General features: G+C 35.1%; 1 protein-coding gene across 8 annotated transcripts in view; it reads left to right on the plus strand.

The window, feature by feature from the left end:
• PCLO (piccolo presynaptic cytomatrix protein) overlaps positions 1-17,914 on the plus strand; it is a 426,214-nt gene that overhangs the window by 17,487 nt on the left and 390,813 nt on the right. For 7 of the 8 annotated variants that reach the window (XM_079150544.1, XM_079150545.1, XM_079150547.1 and 4 more), the window contains exon 3: positions 4,919-6,319. The exons of the other annotated variant lie outside the window; for it this stretch is intronic. In XM_079150544.1, the coding sequence (XP_079006670.1) occupies positions 4,919-6,319 (1,401 nt within the window). The remainder of the gene's footprint in view (positions 1-4,918; positions 6,320-17,914) is intronic. 8 annotated transcript variants of the gene reach the window in all.

The following is a 17,914-nucleotide window of genomic DNA, read 5'->3' on the forward strand; positions in this document are numbered from 1 at the left end:
ATTTCAAAGCCAAACAAATTAATAGTGCTGAGCAGGAATATGCTTTAATTCTGAGTTCCCAAAATCTGCTGATTCACTTCATTACTTAAATGTATCAAGTCAATTATCTTGAATTGTTTCTGAAGACACTCTTAAAAATCAGAATGTAATTCTTTGGTAATACGAGTTTTGAGTCATTTTTTGAACGTGGCACCCTTTGAAATTCTGTATGTAATGTTCACATTAAACTTTCAAGTTGAAACTCTTGAAAGATCCAAGACATTTATGATTATTCAGCAAAAGCCTTAGCCAGTGAAATTTCATTACTCTGTTTTCTAGCACCAGTATAGACTACAGTTTCAACAAAAAGAAACCCTGTGGATTACAGTTATCAAGGAAGTATGTTAGAGTAATTAAATGCAGACCTATATTAAAATATAGAGTGATCAGAGAATAAGCAGGAATGCTTTCTGTCCACTTTCTTATCCCCATCTCTGTAGCATATTAAGCCAGAAGACTAAATGAATGAAAAATATTATGCATGTCTTTTGATGCTTTTTGTAGACCTCAGTTAGTGTAGCTCAATAAACAATTGTTTCAATAACTTGAATTTCATTTATAGATCTTCTGTAAGGCCATAGATAGGGAAAGCAAAAGATAACTGTTTCTCCTTTGCCGAGACCAGCGTGACCCAACTCTTGGGTCTGGAGAGGGGAGAAGGGGGATTGGAAAGTAAAGATTCACAGACACAGATTTTGAAGATTAAGCTGGGATCAGGTGGAGCTGTGCTCTCTGGTGGAGATGCAGATCTAAAGAGTTATGCCAGCAATCTTTATTTATATATGTCTCATTATCAGGTTAAAGACTATGCAACCATTATTCTTTGTATTCAGGAAAGTTACAGAAACATCTGTGTAGCTTTTCTGTAGTTGTAATCCACAGTTGCAAAGTGCAATCAATGTTAGGAGCTTCCATTGTTTAAAGTTGTTGTAAGGCAGGCAGGAACTGGAGAGGCAGAGCTGTGGTTGTCTAGCATAAGAATTCCTTCCTTCCCAGGAGCTGTGGGCCTGAGATCAAGGTCAGAGCTGATAGTACTCTTGTACAGAGCTTCCTCATGCAGAGCATTGCAACAGCAGCTGGACGTCCTGTGCCCTTGCACAGAAACATTCCCAGGCACCGAACTTGCCACAGCCATGAGGTCATCAGAGATCCCCCCAGTCTCAGTAACTGCTCTCCCATCCTCTGTCACCGCCATCCACATTCCTTGTTTGTCATGTACAATGTAAAGTTAAGGTATAGTTCAGGCTTAACACACCTATTTAATAAAATTAGATGATTTCATTTAATGCTTGCATGTTGGAGGTAAGAATCCTCTAGAACACACTGATAAAGTTGTAGGCTCTACTGGTACTGTTTATCCCATTTGCTTCATGGTTTATCAAATGAAAGTAGATGATTATTGTGTAGTGTCAGGGAGGGGGTGCTACTTGTGACAGGGGACCAGGGAAGTTGTTTATGAACATAATCTTTGTGAATGGACTTGTCTGAATAAGTCTTGGTCTTCAAGATTGTCTGACTTCTGTGGTAGGTGGAGGAAATGATAAGTACTAAGATACGATCCTCATTCATGGCTATAGTAGAATGAGACCCAGTCATGCTGAAGGATGGGGTACAGACCTGGAAATAGCGGAGTTGTTTAAGTGCTAGCATAAGAACACCAATGCAATTATGTATTTTAAATTTTTTGTAAAATTTTAAATTTATTTCATAGGTAGCAGAGAGGCATTGAAGTTCAGGGGAAGGGATTAGTGTCAACCACTTCTGTTGTTTATTTGAAATAGATTTTTGTGTGTGTGTGTAAGTGTAAAATATCTGAGAAATTTATGATAAGGGCCAAATGAGGGAGAGTAGCTTTGGAAATGTGAGCGAATGAATGGGGAATTGCTTTTCATAAGCAATGTAGATCCATTTGGGGAATAATTGAGAATGTGGGGAAATTCAAGACAAGATTTCTAACATGAGTGGTGGGGTGGTGTTGCTATTCCTAGTGGTGTTTCCCTGAGTGCACCATGAAAGACCTGCTGAACAGCAGAGTGGAAGGTTGTTCACAATGTTAATTTTGGGGCTGGTTGTGGAATTTTTTTATTTGCTTAATATATAGGAAGACCTTTTTTTTTTTTTTTTTTTTTCCTTTTCTCTTTTCCTGTTTTTCAGTTAGAATATTGGAAATGCTGCTGTTTCAGTAGAAAAATTGTTGAGTAATGAGATAAACATAATTTCTGTATTCACCAGATTTGGCTAGTAGAATTAAAGTGGAGGCTTTTTCTAAACCATCCTAAGAGGATAAAAAACTTTTCATATTGTGATAGCTATAGACAGTCATTTCAATCTGTATTCTAGCAGTGAGAGAAAACATGGAGCAAATATCTTTTATGTGTTACCAAAAAAAAAAAATGTGGTCATTAAAAGGACAAGAGATAGAACAATGAGTTCTGTTCATGAAAAGAGTATGTTAAGAGAAAAGCAGAATTCTCAGTGAAGGAGCAGGGCCTCGTGTTTCCTTTATCCCTTTTCCTAACTCTCCTTTTTCTGTTTTTGGTGGAGATATATTTATGTACACTGATAAACTATCACAAATAATTTTATTTGGAAATAAATACTGCATATAATATGCTTCCCAGTGTTGGTATATATCATATACTGGATTTATCATGGTGGTGTTCTGATTTTGCATTGGACCAAAAATGAAGTTAGAGCCTTAGGACAGGCTGTGCATGAAGCTCCAATGGTCACATTGAAAAGGAACTTAGAGTTCATTGATAAAGCCAAATACATACAAAGAAATTATCTGGAGGGGTGGAAGTAGGAAGAAAGCATCAGGAAATAAAGAAGGAATCATTACAATGTTATCAAGTACTTACTATACACATGTAAAGACCCTGAAATTGCATTCTGCATTTAACTTGTTTCCAATCCTACTGTTTAACATAGCTTCCACCAGGGCAGGGATTTGGGGTTCTTTATTCAGTGGCATTTGCTCTATAGAAAGTATTTAGTATATATTTGACTAATGGAACAAATATTATGTAAATTTCACATCTGCTTTGGCTATGACACTTGTTAAAAAGATAAGAGCAAGTAATGGTAATGAAATGACTTACCATAGAAGTTTATCATTTAAATTGGCTAATGTGTATACACATCTCATATAGTAGATATTTAATAGAAAAACAGTCAGTTACATACTTGTAAAGAATTATTTTTTAATTATACTTTACTTTTGTCTGCCTGTGTGAGTATGAAGTGATCATATAAGGCTATGTGAAAGAAAATAAATGAGAAAAAAAAATTAGCAGAACTGACATCAGCAACAGAGAATGTGGATGAGTGGGTAGATGCATATTTACAGAGGTATTTCATTCCTCAAGAATGAAAATAAAATGGGAGTGAAAGTTTTCTTATATTTTAATCTGCCTTTTGTCTTGGTACTTGCTGACGTAGGAATTTTTTGGTTGTTTTGGAAATTCAAGTATTTATAGCTATATGTATAAAAAGTTATATTTTGAAATGCTTCAAATATATAGAAAGATAAAAAATACAATGAACACACAAATGCTTGGCACCTATATTGAAAACAAATGTAATGAACACCCAATACTTTCCACACATGCTTAACAAATATCATAATTTTACATTATGATATTTTAGTTTGAGTTGAAAATTTGTTTTAACCTTCTCTATTCATAAGTATGTTTTTCATGAGATTGCAAAATAAAACTTGTTGTATTGGCATATAAGTTTAAAGAAACTTTGAAGTTTAGGAAAAATTATATTTCTTTTCAAAAGTCAGCTGCTTGAAAAAAACATGTTGTTGGCAACCAGTTTGTGCTATGGGAAAATGTTCCCCATATATTTCTATATTTTTTTTACCATGCATTATTCTGTACAAAGAACTTGAGTACCAAACTATATATATTGGTTACTGTGGGTGGAAGAGATTGGATTATGGTAGAAGTTGGTGTTCTAAATTCTTTTGGAGATATTTAAAATATTTGTGACAAACTAACATAGTTTGGAAAAATAGAAAGAATTGTTAAATATGGGTACTTTAAAATTACCTTCCAATTTATGGCATTAAATTCAACATCTTTTCATAGTGGATGAAATATGAAAAGAGCAGTTGGATATATACGTGCATGTATGTATATGTCCAAATATACACTTCTCTCCCTCTTCTTTTCTCTCACATATGCATATATCACTAGTCAAATATATACATTACTTGTTAATAATGCTTTTTCAAGTATGCTCATAAAATTTATAAGGGAATTTTTTTGTTGTTAAATAAGGTTATTTATGATAATTTGAGGGGATGCCATTTTTTAAAAAAATATTTTCTTTGGAGAGTATATTCTTTCTAAACTAGAATGGTTAGCAAGTTTTTGTTTTCTCACATGAGTATGTTAACTCGATCAAGGAGGTCATACTCTAATGCTCTGCTAATTTAAGAAACTAGCAATGCTTTCAGAATTTGACTAGCCTACTTTGAGTTTTATAACTATAAACAATTTATGAGCCATAAATAGAAAAAATGTATATAATAATGACTAAAGGAGTTTTATATGGTTTTCTATTCCTGGGAGTAATCAGAATTTGAATAAATAATAGAAAATAACAAAATTAACACTGGAAAAACAAAATTATCAATTTTTACTTTTTGTTTTCTTTAAAACATTATTCTTTGGTCTCTGAGTTCATTAATTATATTTTCATATAATTCAACATTTATATAAATTAATTAAAATAAGGTAGTTTATATTTTATAGTTTGAATAATGAGAAATATAGTTTGAAATAGTAGCAGCCATATTTTAAAAAGTTTTTTTGTGCGTTTTCGCGGTGTTATTATCTCAGTGACCATTATCTTGTGTTATTTTTAGGTAAAAGAGTGGCTCTGTTTAAACTGCCAGATGCAAAGGGCTCTAGGAGGAGAACTCGCTCCAATTCCATCATCACCCCAGCCCAAACCGAAGACTGCCCCTGTTACTCCTACAACAGCGAGCAAATCACCTGCGCAGCCATCGCAGAGTTCCCCAAAGAAGGAGGCAACACCCAAACAGGACCCGGCAAAGGCCCCTGAGTCTAAAAAACCCCCACTAGTGAAACAACCAACCCTTCAGGGCTCCCCTGCAGTGCCAGCCAAGCAGCCGCCAGCAGCCGAGTCCTCCTCCAAGACAGCCCCTCCCAAAGACGCTTCTGTCCCATCTGCTGAGCAGGCCAAAGCCCCCACAGCTGAGGAGAAATCAAAGCAGCCCAAGACCACAAAGCCACCCTCGGACATTCAGTCTTCAGCAGCAGCAACAAAACCCGATGCTCCAGGCTCCCAAGTACAGGCTCAGGCTCCAGAGAGCACAGCCCCTCCTGTGAAAACAGACTCTGCCAAACCCTCTCAGAGTTTTCCACCAGCAGGAGAAAAAGTCACCCCATTCCATTCTAAAGCCATGCCTCGGCCTGCATCAGATTCAAAAATAATTTCACAGCCTGGTCCTAGTTCAGAAAGCAAGGATCAAAAACGAGTTGATCCAGCTCAAAAGAAGGAAGAACCTAGGAGAGCGCCAACCAAAACGAGTCCCAAACCAGATGCCAAGCCAGTGCCAAAAGGGTCGCCGACACCCCCTGGCCCAAGGCCTTCCACTGGCCAAACTGCCCCGGCGTCTACACAGCCTCCTAAGCCTCAGGAGCAGCCCAGACGCTTCAGCCTGAACCTGGGCAGTATTACTGACACACCGCGATCACAGCCCACAACTCCTCAGGAAACTGTGACTGGGAAACTCTTTGGGTTTGGAGCATCCATCTTTAGCCAGGCATCGAGTTTAATTTCCACAGCTGGTCAGACTGGACCTCAGCCACAAGGAGGGCCCACAGTCCCAACAAAACAAGCTGCTCCCCCACCCCAGCCCCCAACTTCTCAGGGGCCACCCAAACCCACAGGCCAAGCATCACCTGCACCTGCAAAGGCCATACCTGTGAAAAAGGAAACAAAAGCTCCAGTATCTGAAAAATTAGAGCCCAAAACTGAACAGGCTCCAACAACAAAAAGAACAGAAATGGACAAGAAGCCCCCACCTGTTAAGGATAGCAAACCTTCAACAGCTGAACCCCCAAAGTCTGTTCTCCCTGACAAGCTTGAGAAAACCACCAAACCCAAACCATCCTGTCCTCTTTGCAAAACTGAACTCAATATAGGTTCTCAGGAGCCTCCTAACTTCAACACTTGTACTGAATGCAAGAATCAAGTGTGTAATCTCTGTGGATTTAACCCAACACCCCATTTAACTGAGGTAAGCATTGTGTATGTGAGATATGCGAATGATGGTTTATTCTGAGATATTTTGGGGGTAAATTTCTGAGCAAAGAGTATGTTTCTAGTGAAGAAAACAAATCAGTATTGATTATCTTAGTAGTTTTAATTATCTATTCCACACTTACTTTATTGAGTTCCTGTTATTTGTACTTTTATGGGTTAAGTAAGAAGATGGAATAAGTTGATAAATTAAAATAACAATGATCCTAATCCTTCATGAATTCAAGGCCTGTATCTTAGGAGGACTATTGGGTTTTCATGTGGAAACTGCAAATAAGGGTTGTAATATATCATTCCTTTCTCTAATCCTTCTACTCCCTTTAATATGTTAAAAAATAACTTCAATTGGTTGCAGATCCCATAACAATATGAAATCTGTTATTTAAAAAAAAACTGTTAAGAACCTGGTGTAAATTAATAATGTTGCCAAGTAGAAAGTAGTGGCTCAATTATGTCTAGGCTTTTTATGGTTCTTTTTGAGATATTATCTGGCAGCACCTAGAATACTTTACTAGGAACTGTGGAAAAGGAAAAGATGGATGGATTTCAGTAACTTAATGTGAAGATATGTTTTATTGGATGTCAAGAATTCTCTTCAATGTCAATGACCAAGAAACAGATGGTGCATCTCTGCCTAATTGTAGTTATAAAACAAAGAGTCTATAGGCATTAATAGCATATTAAGGCTATCAGAATATTGTTTTTTGAACTCTCAGGGGTTAAATGATCATTCTGGTATTAGTAAGTAACAGCAATATTTTAATAAGCATTTTGAGAGTAAATTTAAAATAATCATTCATTGCTTTCATCAAGTCAAAAATACTTAAGGACCATTTTACTTCACTGTACTTGATTTTGTAAATCATTGGAATGGTAAGACCAAATAGGCTAGTATCTTACAGAACAAAAAGCTTTAAAGTTTGTATTTTTAGAGGTTTGTGTATTAAAGAATTATTTTTGGAACAAATCATAGAAAATTTTTATTTTTTTTATTTTAAAAACACATTAGTATGGTTTGACCTAATTAATACCATATGAAAGCATTTTCACTACAGGCTTAAGCAGTAAGCTTCAGCTGTGATGAATAATGTTAACTAAGATCCATTTTAAAGGTAGATAAATTTTAGTTTCTCTTAGCACTTCATGAGTGGTAACAACTAAACTATAGTTAATACATACAGCATTTGGGATTCAATAAAACAACAAAACAAAAACCATTCATTACATTTCTTTTATATTTTAGAAGAACAGCATTTGGTTATCCATGCATGATGAGGAAAATTCATTTTTCATTTTCTCCCCAATACAACTTCATTTATTCTAAACACTTAAAAGATTGTACGAACCTTATGGTATTTATACAACACAGTTAGTTAAAATAGTTTCAAAACAAACTGTACCACTGAAAACAAAACTATATACACATTTTTAAATTTTTTGAACACTTTTAGAGAAGTGTGTGTCATGTAAGGGGAGAGCTATAACTTACATATCATGCACGTGTATGCATATGTGCATATGCACATGGGCACATTGGGATCATCATGATGCTTAGAAGTCTGTCAATATTTGGAAGAATGAAATGAGAGCCCTTTAATATAAATCAATGAATCTTCCAGGGAAATCTTTGATTTTCTTTGTGTTGGTAAACTAGACCTTGGAGGTAGTAATTTGGGTGTGAGATTTCTTGAATGAAGCAGGATTAATGAGGATGTGTGGAAAATCAAGTTTGAATAATTTGAAAATAAAAATTGTCTCAAGTGTTTAGACCATTTAAGTGAAATCCTACTTTGAATATTGTTAGTGGGATATAGATCTATCACTGTTGAAATTCTGCTCTGCAGTCAATTCTTTTGAGTTTGGAAGATTATATTTCAGAAGGAAAGAATATCTGATATAACAAAAGAGTGTCCCTTGCTCACCTTGACTGTGTTAATCTGCATGACGTTTTTAGTTAGCTCAAGGACTGGGTTCCTGTTTCTGGTAGGGTCCACTGGCTGATCTGGCATCATGGGAGTGAATTAAAGTTGGTTGCTCAAAGACTTTTTATTATTAATACCCTAAAGGACTTTTGAAAAACAGCAAAAGGTGTTAATTGAAAAGGTCTCAGTGTGTTTGCATGTGTATGTGTGTGCATTTGTGTATGTTTGTATATAAACATATACACATATGTGCACACACACACACAAACACATATATATATATGAATTCTAAACATCATTTGTAGGCTTAATTTGTGCTGATTCTAGTGTTCATGCTGAAATACCTTTACTTTACCTCACTTAGGAATTAGGGAAGCATTTTTCTTGATTCATATTTTGTTTTCTATTTTCTTCTTGTGATATTTTTCATGAGATTCATTATTTTCTGCTGGGCTGATTACTATACTTTCATGTTAGTTTCAGAGAGGACATTCTGAAAATATTCAGACTTTTATACCTGAAGTGCAAATGGTATTCTTCAAGAAAGGATTCAGTGATTTCTGTTTATTTTCTGCTATGTTTGACTCTATCCTAAGCTTCTGCTTCTTGTAGACTAGTCATGAGGCAGGAAGTAATTCCTTCCTGGTGGCATCTTGCATCCCACCCTTTTTTGCTCTCTCTTCCTCTGGTGGTGAAAGGACTTCTTATTCTTTGCTGTGGATTGGGGAGCTGTAGACTGTATCCCTCTTCCCCCACCCATTAATCCAACTTACCTGTCTGTAAGGATGATTTCTGGTCCTGGTGCCAACATCTCCCCTTGCCTCTGAGTTCCAGGAATTGCCTGCAGGCCAGACTTCAGCCTGTTTTACTGTTTAACTGTTTGATGCCCAGTTTATATAAAAGGTGCTATAACCTGTTAACCTTTGATAGCATGAGACAGTTCTTTTAGGCTTCAATTTCTGCCAACTCAGGGAATGTTTTGTATTGGAAGGAGTTTAAAAGTCCCAGTAGGGCTTTCTGAAAGTGCTAGTCTTACAAAATCTGAAAGCATAGTGAGAAAAACAGTCCAAGTTGGCAATGAATTTACCTAGTGAATTTTAATCATTCTGGCTTAATTTAAATGCTAAAGGAGCCAGAAGAACTCAGGGATATTTATTTTATTGTTTTTGACACCCTCTTTTTAAAGTATCTTTTGAGTATGGAAATAAAATGAAATGTTTCTCGTGTTTCAGGAAGTCCTAGAGTCATAATTTTGCTTCCTTCGCAAGATAATTGTGCATGGCCTGAATGATGTAGAAATAGCTGGCATATATTTGTCACTAGGCAACAAATGAGTCTTTTGGGTTGATTAAGACCCAGTGGTGTGACTGAGTCCCTTCAGATCTTTGCTCTCTAGCAGCATCTGCATTTTCTATCAGATACCCAACATGTGGCTTAGTGCGGGTGTGCTATGTTTCTTAACTTGGCAAACACATATTATTTTCTCTTTAATGAACTTTACTTACTACTTTCAAAAGTATGTCTTAATATTGAAAAACCTTTAAGAACCACAGGCATGTGCACACACACACACACACACACAAACACTCATACACGCACATAAGAAATGATAGGCTGCTGGGCACAGTGGCACACGTCTGTAATCCCAGCAGCTCCAGAGTCTGAGTCAGGAGGATGGTGAATTCAAAGACAGATTCAGACAGATTCAGCAAAAGTGAGGCTCTAAGCAACTCAGTGAGACCCTGTCTCTAAATAAAATACAAAATAGGGCTGGGGCTGTGGCCCCTGAGTTTAATCCCCAGTATCTCCCCACACCCTCAAAAAAGAAAAAAGAAATGAAAGGCTAAAAGAACGATCAAATTCGATGTTACTTATCTGTCGCAACCAGCGTGACTAAAGTCTGAGGTCCAATGAGGGACGAAGGGGGATTGGAAAATAAAGACTCACAGATGCAGATCTTGAAGATTAAGCTGGGATCAGGTGGAGCTCTGCTTTCTGATGGAGATGCAGATCTAAAGAGTTACACCAGCAATCTTTATTTATATATCCCTCATTATCAGGTTAAAGACTAAGCAACCATTATTCTTTGAATCCAGGGAGGTTACAGAAACTAGGACATCCTATGTGGTTTTTCCACAGTTGCAATCCATAGTTGCAAAGTGCAATGTTAGGAGCTCTATGTAGCTCTCAAGAAAGTCCATTGTTTAAAGTTACTATAAGACTGGCAGGAACCGGAGAAGCTGAGCTGGTGAAACATTGTGGTTGTCTAGCATAAGAATTCCTTCCTTCCCTGGAGCTGTGTGCCTTGAGATCAGGGTCAGAGCTCATAGTACTCTTGCACAGAGCCTCCTCATGTGGGGCATTGCTACAGCAGCTAAGCATCCTGTGCTCTTGCACAGAAACATTCCCAGGAACCGGGTATGCCACAGTCATGAGGGCATGAGAGACCCCTGCTCTCCCATCCTCCATCACTGTTGTCAACACTTACCAAGTGATAGTTAAAAAATTCAAACAATTGATTTAAAATTGAGATATTTTCATTTAAACAAATTTGTGCAAAACAAATTTCCCAAATAGTTCTTATTTTTCTAGGCATTTTTACATGTTATACTCTATGGTATTTATGTATCTTAATCAACATATAACATTTCCCCATGTGATTAAACACCTTAAAAATAATTTTAAATGATTAAGTATTAATTCTGTGGATTTGTGTTTTGTTATAAGCATTTTCTTCTTGTTAGGAATTTAGGTTGTAGTCATTATTTCATTATAAACAAGTTAAATGTTTTGAACATAAATATTTGTATTTTGAACAGTTTCCCAAGGCAAATGTGCTTATACTAAGGTTACTAAATCCAGGAAAAGGACCCGGCTGTATCAAATTCTCTTCAGAGCTGTGATAGCAGTTGGCATTGCCACCACTCATGCATGTGATTTTTTTCTCACTGCAGCCTCTCCAAATGTGAAAAAATATCATTTAAAATAACATTTGTTAATTTGAAAGTGTAAAAATGCTGTTGTTTGCTTTGATTTGTGTTTCTTTGCTTCCTGGAAGTTTTTTATTTTAGATGTTAAATGTAAATAAATGTCTCTAATCTTGATCCAGACACAACATTGAGCAGACAGTGTTTAAAAAGGTAAATTGCTATCACCCATGCTCCTTTTCTTTTTATTCCAATGGGTACATGTTTGACAAGACCTATGTGAGAGGCCTTGTGCAAGGTTTTCTTCTTTCATCCACTCTCTGGGGTGAGTTTGCAGATTCGGAGATTAGTAGAATGAAAATCAGAGCAAGGTGCAGTTTTCAAGCCACAAAGGTTTAACTCAGGCTGTCAGTGCTCTTTACTATACTATATTTAAATAACCTAGGGAACTAGATAACAAATACTGTGTGTTCTGTGCTGTCTTATCTGTAAGTTGTGTCAGTTTGTAATTGCTAGGATTTTAGTAAAAAAATTGTAAATATGTACATGAAATCCAGTTAACGTTTGGGAATAATAGTGCCTGTATTGCACAGTTAAGTTCAGAAGGGGCTTATTCAGAGGTTTAGGAACATAAAAGCCAGCATTGTTATGCAGTCTTTTCCCCAGATAAGTCCACCAAGTGGCCAGTACTAACTGATAAAAGCATATGGCTCAATGATGAAGTGATGTCCCTGTCTTCATATGTAGTGACTATGAGAGTATAAAGCATACTTGCTCAAATTGCCAAAAACATTTTTTTGCCAATGCTTACAAATAATGACCATAAAAATGGTGAAGGTCTCAGTGTTCTATTGGTGATAGTGGAAGTTGAATCTTTGTTCCTACCAATGTTTTGACAGTCCATTGGTTATATTCCCAGATACAGAATATCTGAAAATGCACACCCTATGCTAGTTCTTCATACTGATTGTATCAATTTTTATTCTAACCTACTTTTCATGTGTGCTCTTGTTTTTCCAGAGATGCATTATGTGATATAGTAGTATCTGGCCACATGTTCTTATGAGCACTATAAGAACATGTTACAAGTTAGGATTTGTATGTTTTTGTACATAGATTGACTCCAGGGCCTCATGCGTGATAGGCAATCACTCTACAACTGAGCTGTATCTCCAGCTTTTTAAAAATTTTTATTTTGAGACAGATTCCCACAAAGTACCCAGTCTGGTCTTGAAGTTAAAATTCTCCTGCCTCAACTTTTAGAGTAGCTGGATTATTGGTGTATACCTTGGCACTCAGCAGGATGTGTTTTAAATGTAAACTGCACAATGGATTTCAAAGCCTTAACATGAGGCAAATGTAAAATGTCTTATTAATAACAATTTTGCATTGGTTGTATACTGAAATAACAGTAAATTTACATATTGGTTTTGTATTATTCTTTTTTGATGATATATGTTTTCCTTACTGGTTACATGTTCCCACTTGCTCTTTTGTACAAGTTATCTTTTTTTTTTTTTTTTTTTTTTCTCTCAATCTGAGTTTTATCCTTGTCCTGCTAATCTTTTTGGGTAGCAATTAATATTTTAAAATGTGGAAGAGCTGAAAGGTTTCCTCTGACTTCTGAATTCACTTAAGTCCAGTTATTGTTGCATAAAGTTTGTGTTCCTTGAATATTGCTATTATTACTGTCCTGTCTTCTTATCCTTTCACTTTGTAGTTGCATATGCATACAGTATGATTTGCTGTTATGTACAATGTTTGTTTCTTTATATAAAAAACATGACTATTATTGTATTTGTTGCAATCTAATTATCTTTTTTTAGGGCTCCTTTATGTTACACAAGATAACTGGTTACTTTTACTTGTTTCACTGATGATACAGATCTCAGTACTCCCATCATGAACACTGCAATGAGTTCTTAGTTCTTGCTAGTTCCTATCTACTGTAGCCATTCAACCTTTAGGTCAGAACAGTCTATATTCTCAAATGTTCCCTCTGCCTCCAAATGATCTCTAGTTTTCTCAGAAATCGTGAGTCTATTTATAAATTCCCTGTGGCATTTGGTGAAAAGTTTAAGTTTTGGATCAATTTCTACCAGAAGACTCAGATACACAGAATATTCAAAATTGAATATATCATTGGGTTGTGATATATCCAATTATTATATGAATATATCATAAGTAGAATGAGATAATTCAGCAAGGATTTTTCTCAATTGAATAAGTAGAATGAGGTAAGTGGCTGCAATATCTCATCGTCGGGACAAACATTATCTTCTTGGAACCTGAGAAATTGAGAGTGTTTCTAACTCCCATTACTATTTAAATAAAACTGAAGTAAAATGTCTATTCATATATTTTACAGTATACATTTATATGTTAGATAAATCCCTTGAAATGACTATATAAGGCTAAGGCAAATGGGGTTTTAAATTTTATCAAAAGTTTTCTATTACTTTGTTTAAAACTGATAGTAATTACAGTACTGCCAACAGTGTCTTTTTCCCCTATATTTGCTAGTATATCACATTTACCAATTTCATAAGTCAGAAATTATGTCGTGTTATTGATTGAATAAATTTACATTTTCCTGCCCATTTTAAAGTAAACATCATGTAAGTTTTATCAATATCATGAACTTATCAATCATTTTTATTTCTCTTCTTTTTATGTTACTGATTTATACCATGGCTATTTTTTTGTTGGAGGAAGTCTACATATTTGTCATATTTTAGATAACTTAATTCTTTGTTAACCTATCTTGAAATGATTCTCTTATCACTTGTTATTAATATTCTTTATGAATTACATCCATGCATATGGGTTGTTTTATTTTTTATGCTATCAAATCTTTTAATATTTTCCATCATTACCTACTTTTCTAATGGACTTTTTCACATTTCCTTATAAGAAATAACTTTTGGTATTTTCTCTTAAGCATCTGTAATTTTATTTTTCACATTAAATCTATTTATCTGTGCATCTTTATTTTTCGGTGGAATATTAGGAGAAGGTCTAATTTCATATATTCAAAATGCACAGATGCATGATCTATGTCATTTACTAAATAATTTACCCCTTTTATTCTGATTTGTAGTGCTACCTTTACTATGCAAAAAATTTACATTAAAATAGTTATTTTTCTAAATTCTTGAGTTTGTACTGCTATTGTCTAGCTTATGGTATTAGTACCTTACTATTTTTATTCGACTAATTTTAATATTTAAATATTAAGTACCCATATAAATCTTGGCAAAACGTCTGGTAATAGGATTAATGTGGCCTGGGATTTGACTTTGCCTAACTTGAACACCTAGTAAGTTATCCTGTTACTGTTTCATAGATTCTAATAGTAGACTGAAGATTCCTGGGTGAAAGTACAGCAGGTAGCATAAAAATCAACATGTTTGCATCAATTCTCTTTGCCCCACAGTCCCCTGTGGGTGATGCAGTCTGGGCCTAGATTGATGCTTTGCACATAGTCAGTCTGAGTCGAAGGCAAGGAACACTTAGTTTGTAGGCTTTTCCTCTTTTGTAGCAAGCAGAATGTGAGAGAATACCTCAGCCCTTGCAGCTGCCTGTTGTAAAGATAAGCCTGAGAAATGGCCAGAGTATTGAGCTACCAGGGCCTTGTTGGCATATGATGCAAGATATACAGGGGAATATTGTGTTTCTTCATAATATTATGAATTCCTTTTTCAAATGATTGTGAAGTGTAGAGCCAGACTATAGAAAATAGGTAAAAATGAAAGTGCACTGGTTTTGGCCAACTTATCGTTCAACTGTGAGCTAAAAACTACTCTTCTTATTCTTGAATCTGCCCCTGAATCAACTCCATGAAACTGCCATGAAGGAGGAATGCTTATCAGACCTACTTTAAAGATGAAAGAAATTAGACTCAGGGAAATAGTGTAATAATCCCAAGTCGAGGACACATTAGGTTGCTATAGGACTAAATAAAAATACCCTTTTTGTTAAGTCTTTATTTTTCTTTTTTCGCTCTCTCCAATTAAAAATTCTTCCCTCTGTTGACCCCATGTGAAGAAAAGAAATGATGGGAACATTAGTGAAACTAATAATCCTATGTGTAAGTTAGCTTTTTTTTTTTTTTTTTTTTTTTTTTTTTTTTTTTTTTTTTTTGTCCCTGTGATCAAAATACCCAATAAGAACTTAGAGAAGGAAAAGTTTGCCTCACAGTTTCAGAAGTGTCACTCCTTAGAGTGAGATGGCTCCCCAGCTCTGGGCCCAAGATAAGGCACATCGTGGGGAAAGGGCCCCGCAGAGAAAAGCTGCTCAGCTCATGGCACTGCCAGGAAGCAAAGAGTGAAAGAGAAGGGCCACAGGGAAGATGAACCCTTCCTCAGTGACCCATCTCCTCCAGCCATGCCCCACCTGTGTAAAGTTTCCACCCAGTTAGTCCATTCAAACTAACTAGGATGGAGTGATTAGGTTGCAGCTCTTAGATTAATCACTTTACCTCTGAATATTTCTCCATGAATGTAGGAGCTTTGGGGGAACACCTCATGTCCACACCATAACATTCTTATATCCAGGTAAGCACTGCTGTAGCAGAAAATATGTGCTCTATAAGTTAATGTATATTAACACTTTCTTGCCCTATTAAGTGTGGATGGTGTAATCCTACATACTAATAAAATGTCATATAATTTGAAGATAAATTTAATGGCATTTCCACTATGCAAATAGATTTTTGACCATGACTCTGAGATTACTCCTTCATTAAATTATACAAATCCATGTAATCAGATGGCAAAATGTTTAGGTATAAATATGTCAGTCTTCATTATTGATGATATAATTTACATGTAGTTTCATGTTATTTACTGTAAATCTATTTTATCCTAGGAGAAAAAGGAAATACTTGATATCATGTGAGTAATTGATATAATGTATTTTGCCTTAATATTTGCTAATATTGAAAAATTGTATATGTACATGTGCATATGTATGTGTGTATGTGTATTTTTATATATTTTAAATATAAATAATAAAATTTCCTTGGGAAGAAGTTAAGATCCAGAATACCACAAAATACCCAAAATGATTTTGTATGTCATTTGGGGAGATGACATACACAGTATTGTGTATTCACATATACAACTGTGTACCACATTTGCCTTGTCAATTTTGAAAAATATGTTGTATGACAACTTATAGAGCAAGCAGGATTTACACATGGCATTGACCACAGGAATAAATATAACTTTTTATCTCTGTGTGGAATGCCTAAAGTTGTACTTAAAGACTATTTGTTTCTCTGCTGTATTTTCAAAAATGTTATGAAAAAGCATGTTTATGGACAGCTTGGTATGAGAGGACATGCTGTTTTAATTTGCCAGCTTGGGAAAACACAGAAAGATGTTCATTTAAAGCACTTCCAGGTCTTAATAGAATAGGACTTTAGCAACTGATACAGGTTACAAATCAGTAATGGTTGTGAAGTTTACCTTTTAAATCCTGGAATTAGATTTATATTCACTTAGATTACCTTTTAATCATGTTGCAGTAACAACTATCATACATTTTCTAACCAGTTTCAGTTTATCTTACTAGTTTTGTAACTTTTTAAGTGGAATGATTTTTTTCAACATACAACATATTGCTATTTCTCTCATTATCTCAAAGTAAATCATAAGTACTTTTCTTTTGAACCTGCTAAAAATAAAACTGCTTTACCTGAACCACACTTCCAAAGGAAAGCTAATTAGAAGTTTCAGTAAATAAAACACCTTTTCATTGAACCGCTTGCAGGAGCGCTTGTTAATTTTTTCACTATTTTCTCAGCCTTCATGAAATTCTGTGGAATTCTTGACATCTATTATATGTCACATATTTATCACTTCTTTCTTGTTTAATTCATAAACATACTATATAATACATGAGTACTAGAAAAATAACATTCTTCATTAAAAAACCACATTTATGCCAAAGTAATGAGGCAGGTATTACCTAAGCATACAAACCCCTAGTAATAGAATCATAAGTGAATAGTGCCAACTGAGCCATGAGAATAAAGGAATGAATATGTTTTGCAGTTTTTATAAGAGAAATCCTCTATTTAGAAACCTTGCTCACTTATCAGTACACTAAGCCACCTGAAGTTAATGTCCTCATGTCCCTGTAATGCACTTAATAACTAATGATCCCAGTACAATCTGGTATTATGCCTGGTTGAATAACGTAGGACAGGTTTTATTTTTTTCAGAAATCTATTTAATTGAAGTGTAGATCCAACTAAAAATATGTTCCTTGGTCAAGGAAGTTTGCAAAATGTGAAGCATTTAATCCAATTATAGATATGACTTGCATGTATTAATATATTAGTGCTATAAGAAATCTTACCGCCTTTAATCCAATTATAGATATGACTTGCATGTATTAATATATTAGTGCTATAAGAAATCTTACCACATAGGATTTTATTTAAACTAAGTTTATTACAAATTTATTTTGCTACATAATCATTTTTGTGGTTGAGAGAATTAGTGTTCTAGAAGACATTTGTTGGGAAATGCTGAGATAGATGTATGTTTTGAAAACATTTTGTCATTATGGAAAAAATGGAAATTTGCTTGAGTTAATGAACAACCCAGAGCCATCAAACCACGTTTGTATGTTTAAAAACAGAAACAAAACAGATGAGAGAAACCTTCCTAATTAGATTAAATAACATTGTTCAGGGTGAATCATAAGTACATA

This window comes from Sciurus vulgaris (assembly GCF_902686455.1).
Source record: "Sciurus vulgaris genome assembly, chromosome: 8".
Taxonomy (NCBI): domain Eukaryota; kingdom Metazoa; phylum Chordata; class Mammalia; order Rodentia; family Sciuridae; genus Sciurus; species Sciurus vulgaris.